At 42.6% G+C, this 6,000-nt stretch overlaps 1 protein-coding gene across 1 annotated transcript in view; it reads right to left on the bottom strand.

Moving 5' to 3' along the window:
• Positions 1–247: 247 nt before the first annotated feature.
• Positions 248–6,000, bottom strand: part of SUPT5H (SPT5 homolog, DSIF elongation factor subunit) — a 31,391-nt gene continuing 25,638 nt past the window's right edge. The window contains exons 29-30 of the mRNA XM_088462119.1: positions 5,799–5,894; positions 248–1,774 (exon numbers count right to left, since the gene is read on the bottom strand). Coding sequence (XP_088318245.1) covers positions 1,634–1,774; positions 5,799–5,894 — 237 coding nt within the window. The 3' untranslated portion in view covers positions 248–1,633. The remainder of the gene's footprint in view (positions 1,775–5,798; positions 5,895–6,000) is intronic.

Below are 6,000 nucleotides of genomic sequence, written 5' to 3'. Positions count from 1 at the left end.
ATTTGGATGTAATTACCCTCAAATAAAATTTGAAAGTCTGCAGTTAAAGCACATCTTGAGGCCCAAATATGAAAATTATGTCAATGTCCCAATATTTATGCACCTGACTGTATATTGCAAAGTAAGCACAGCACACAGCCAACTTAGCACCACCTTATGTGTGTTATGAATAAGATACAATTGCTGACACCATCATTTACTATAAAAGATTTATGCAGTCTACAACTCATTTTTTATTATTAAAAAAACAAAAAACAAAGCTTTATTAGTCTGCTCAGCAAAACATGACAGAAAGAAGGTAAAACAACATAACTGGCTTACAAAACCACTGAATTCCTCATATGCAGGCAAAAATTTATTTACAAAGGTTTATTCTGAAATCCTTTTGAACAGCAAGGCTGATACACATATGTACATATCACAGCAACCTCTGCTCTATTTAAATTACTTTAGAGTATACAGAGTGCCTCTAAGATTTTGGTGAGGGAAACCTCAAAATTGGCAATAAACTAGTAAGCAGGGCCAAATACTTATCAGGTCTGGCCACTGGTGGTTAGGGGGGGGGCTAGAGGGCTTAAGGTAACAAATCCGATAGAATAAGCTTCTAACTTGCATAAGACTGAACAAAATAAACCTACCCATGGCTACCAAAGTTTACTGCACATTTAGGATATTGACATTATATTATATAAAACGTACAAATCTCATCAATGCCAGCAGTTTGCTACAGTTATTCTTTGGCTCTCTCTAGACTGTAATATGAGAAAGAAAAAAATAAATATATGATGCAATACAAATTGGGAAAATAAAGTGGTTACAGGCTATGTTCCTTGTACTATAACAAGTAGCAAGAACCTGATCTAAGTATCACTTCGCACTATTACTTACCTTGTTGTAACCATTTAACCATTGGTCTCTTATTGTATCTGCTGCCTCCTCACTTCTTGTCCCCCAGTTGTCATGGACAACTGCTGAACACATGCTAAGCAATATGAATTGGGGTCGCACGACTGATTGGCTATACCATTTTCAGAGAAGTTGTGGCTGACAATCAGCATGTAACATGGTAGAGGTCCCCCAAACCCTAATAAAACCTCCTAGTATGTAGTCTACAGTCATCCATGGGTGTCAGCGAGGGGCAGATAATGTAATGAGTGGATGGTTCCAGCAAGATGAGACAATCGTCAAATAAGAGCAGCAAATGGAAATTTTGCATTACTTGCTATGCATCGTATATGAAATTTAAAAAAATCATAGGCTGCCCTGCGGATGTCAGGGGACTGGCACAGTGAAGAGATCACGCAGACACACCGTTCTTCTGGTTTATTGACTACACCATATAAATATTACACAGTGGAACTCGCACCAGAGAACACGTCACTATCTGATTAACCAGAAGAGAACAGGTGACATGGGAAATAAAAACACAATCCTAAGGATGAATTTGCAATATAAAGTGTGTAGATGGGCAGGGCACTGAATGCAGTTCTTTATTAGAAGAAAAACACTCTCTCTGTTCCCAGAAACCCTTTCCCCGCTGAGCAGCAGAGGCAAGACGACTGCATGAAGAGTGGCTTATGTCAGGGAGAGACAGGTGGAGGCCTTGCTGTGTGGTGCACCTCTGCATGCCCCCTCAGGACTCCAGCTTCCCCAGGAAGTGTAGTTTGAGGATTTTGAGCTGTTCTTCCAGGTCCATACGGACAATGCCATCCTCATTATCTATACTGAGAAGAATGCCCATCGCCTCGCGGTCTTCCCCTAAAATGACTTTTACCTGTAAGAAAAGAGGAAAGAATAAGACTCAGAATGGATAATCTGTAGGATATCTGATGGCAGAGAATATTAGAGGGTGAGCAAGGCATTTACAGGCTTGTCAGATAATGATGTACATTAATCATGTAGTAGTGCCTTTGGCTGGCAAGGCATGTTAGAGAGCAACACAACTGGAAAGCTACACGCCTGGTCTAGGTCTAATAAAGCAGTGGCCAGGCATATCTTCAGTTCGAGTAGACAATAGGGCAGGTCTGACTGCCCGATGTTCGGGACAGATAGCCAGGGCATATGGGGTATGGAAAAAGCAATTAAGGAGGAGGACGTTCACCAATCTGACTGCACTTCCCACCAGTCCTGATGAAGTGACAGACCAGCTCTTCCCGGGATTGATGGTCGTTCTGAGCCCATGCACATTGCAATTTACTAGAATTTGGAAATGCATTTGCAGAGAGCTTGGCTACGTCTAGGCTAACCTGATCCACTGCTAGTAAATTAGCATGCTGGCTGCTATAACTCTGCAACAACATCTTGCTCCTATTTCGACATTCCCCTGTCCTGATAGGGTTTGGCTCAGATGTGGTAATATCCTAGCAGCAGCCCTTGATCAGGAGGCCCCCCAGCTGCTCTTCACACTTAAAGCTGGCTTCAATGTCAGCCGCTGCAAACTAAAGAAACACGACATCTTTAAAGGTCTTTTCAGCAAAGTAGAACGTCATTGGGATAAGTGTCTTACTTCTCATGACCTCACTTCCTTTACTGCGATCATGGATATGCTCTGGACAATGCCAAACAGAATTATAATTCCAGTGTCTAACCTCTGCTCAGGCTTCTTACCTCATTTGCATACCCAAACCCAATCGACAACTATCAGTCCCCATGATCTTGCTTTCTTCTTTCTTCAGAGACTGAAAACACCGACAGTCGGGAGATCCTGGCAGTCAGAATCCCAACGCTGGGATCTCGACAGGGTTAAACATAATGACACTTGTTGGTCAATATGCTAACCCTCCCCCTTTCTCTATCCTAACCCTCCCTCTTTGGTGCCTAACCTCAACCTCCCCCTCCCCTAAACTTAACCCACCCCCCCTAGTGCCTAACCCTCGACCCCACTACTTACCTACGGCATCCCGTCGGTCGGGATGCTGGAATTCTGACCAGCTTCGGTATTCCGGCGCTGGTAATGTTAGCGTCGGCATCCCGAATGCCAGGATGCCGAACGCATCCCACTGAAAACATCTGACAAGAAATGGTCTCTTCTTCCACAGCCAGCAACTTGCCCTTTCCGGAACCCTCTGACACCTTCTCGTCATTTGATCCCACAAAGACAGATGCAGTATCTACTCTCTTCTTCTCTCCCTACTCTACTGCCTCTCCTCCTGATACCATACACTCACAAATCTGTGCTACACTCACAAATCTGTGCCTCTCCTCCTGATCTCATACACTCACAAATCTGTGCCTCTCCTCCTGATCTCATACACTCACAAATCTGTGCCTCTCCTCCTGATCCCATACACTCACAAATCTGTGCCTCTCCTCCTGATCCCATACACTCACAAATCTGTGCCTCTCCTCCTGATCTCATACACTCACAAATCTGTGCCTCTCCTCCTGATCTCATACACTCACAAATCTGTGCCTCTCCTCCTGATCCCATACACTCACACATCTGTGCCTCTCCTCCTGATCTCATACACTCACAAATCTGTGCTTAATCCAGCCTTAAATAAAATATGTCCTCTCTCTCTGTACTGGTGTCTTTCCATAATTTTTTAAGCATGCAGAGATTTATTTTCTCACCCAAATGCTCCGTCAAATTCCCATCCCATCTCCCAGCTCCTCCAAGCTGCTTGAGAGACTTGCCTACACACGCCTCACACACTTCCTTGCATCACAAGACTTCTTGGACCCGGCTTCTGTTCCCAACAGAGACTGCACCGACCAAGGTATTCAGTGATTTTATCACAGCTACATCAATAGGCCATTACTCATTACTAATTCTCCTGGGTCTCTCTGCTGTATTTCACACATTGGACCACTCTCTGTTATACAGGTGCTACAACCCTATACAATCATAATTTTAGCGAGTGTTTCTGGTTCTGCCTCCTCTCCGCTTCCTTTACAATTTGGAGTACAGCCAGGCTCAGTCCTAGGTCCCCTGCTCTTCTCTATCTATATCACTAATCAGCTCATTTGAATTTCAGAACAATCACTATGCGGATGACACTCCAATCAACTTATACTATTACTCTCTGGATGTATCGCAGACAGCGTTGGCCTGTGTTACTGAATGTCTTTATGCCATGTCATGTTGGGTGCCCTCACTCAAACTTTCAAAAACAGAGCTAATAAATATTCCCACCAGTCACCAGTAGTTACCGGCCTGACATCGCTATCTCTGTGGATGGCGCAACAAATCAACACTACCCCTCAAGCTGTTGTCTAGGTGTCATCCTTGTATCAGAACAGTCTTTTGTTCCCCATATTCAATGCTTCCTAATCCTGTTTAATACATCTAAAAGGTGCATACACACAATTTTTTGAACGATTAACGATATCGTTTATCGGTCAATCGTTAAAAAAAGTTCCCTTTCTGAGTTAAAACGATGAACGATTATCTTTCATGCGCGTTTATGTTTGTAGTTTAGTCAGACTGACCAACTCAACGATTTTCATTAAGGGAATATGCAAAAATCGTTTGTAGTTCAAAAAAATCGTTCATTACATTTAGTAAATGAACGATTTTAGTAAACGATTTTCGTTCATTTTTCCCTTGAAAAAATGAACAAAAATCGTTTACTAAAATTGTTCATTTACTAAATCGTTGTGTGTGTGTATGCAGCTTAAGAATTACTTTCACCATACGCACACATCCAACATAAGACACTGCAAAAACTTAAATTCATGTCCTCAACTCCAGCATTGCATTAGCCTCCTTACTGGTCCTCCACATACCAGTTTTTCACCCATTCATTCTATTTTGAATGCAGCAGATTTTACTTGCAAAAACATTATTCTACGGCTGCTCCTCTGTCAGTCTTTCCATTGGCTGACTGTATTTTATCAAATCCAATATAAAGCACATCTAACAATGTACATCTCTTTTCATCTCAAAATATCCCCTAACTTGCCCCCTCCGTGTCTCTCATCTATACGCATCACCTGCTCCCATTCCTGGGACTTTTTTGGGCTGCACCCACCCTGTGGAATGCCCTCCCATGTACAATAAGACTCCCCTCTAGCCTCCAAACCTTCCAGTGTTCCCTGAAAACGCACCTCTTCAGGCAAGTTTTATCAAATTCTCAAACAACCCTCTGACTCCAAACCACCAATTGCTGTGTGGCCGGACCCTGTATCCCACAAAGCACTTTATACTAGAGATGTGCAGGCTCGGATCGGTTCGGATATTCCCGAAAAATGCAGGTTTTATTTATTTTTTCCCGCCAAATTTTGGGAGGCAAAACTTAATATTTCATGGACAAAATTCCAAGAAAGATGATGTTTCACCTCTTTCTGAGACCAGAAATGTGGGAGGAAAAAAAATCAGAATTTGGCGGGAAAATCTGAACCAATCCGAGTCTGCACATCTCTACTTTAAACCCATGCAATCCGGATGGATCAATTTGCAACATGTTGCAATCATTTATCAAATCCTTATTTTCTTAAGAGGGCCACGATCTGTCTTAATACCTAATCTCATATTACTGTGTTCCCAATTTTTAAGTGCAACAGAAAGCGTTGGCGCTATATGAAACGTCTATAAACCTTTAGAAATGGGTTTAAATAAAAATTTAGTAGCTGACCTTTTAGGTCATTTTTCGGTATTTTTACAGGACAAGTGCCTGGGTCATATTAGCTTGCACATAAAGTTATCGCACTGTGAGCCGCAGAACAAACAGATATCAGACATTTCAGACATTTCTGAAAACTATTGTACATGGGACTGTATAGAAAAGGTGACAAATCGACTGGTTGCTACGGGTAACATGACAGGATTCATAGGCTTCCTGCATTATGTCGCTCACCCGGCTGTTCTTGGTGGGGGTAACAGGTTCCAGATGATCCCCAGAGATACTGATCACTTTCTCACTGTCCTGCAGCAGCACAGAACAAAGACCACCCTGGAAAATAAAGAGAAGGGCCTCAGTGACCAACACCTTACCAGGGAAACCGTAGGCAGCAGCAGGAGTTGATCATTACTAAATGGACCACAATGTATTTAAAGCA

This window comes from Taudactylus pleione, unplaced genomic scaffold (assembly GCF_031769625.1).
Source record: "Taudactylus pleione unplaced genomic scaffold, aTauple2 ptg001150l, whole genome shotgun sequence".
In the NCBI taxonomy this organism is placed as follows: Eukaryota; Metazoa; Chordata; class Amphibia; order Anura; family Myobatrachidae; genus Taudactylus; species Taudactylus pleione.
This window is presented reverse-complemented; position numbering and strand designations above follow the sequence as displayed.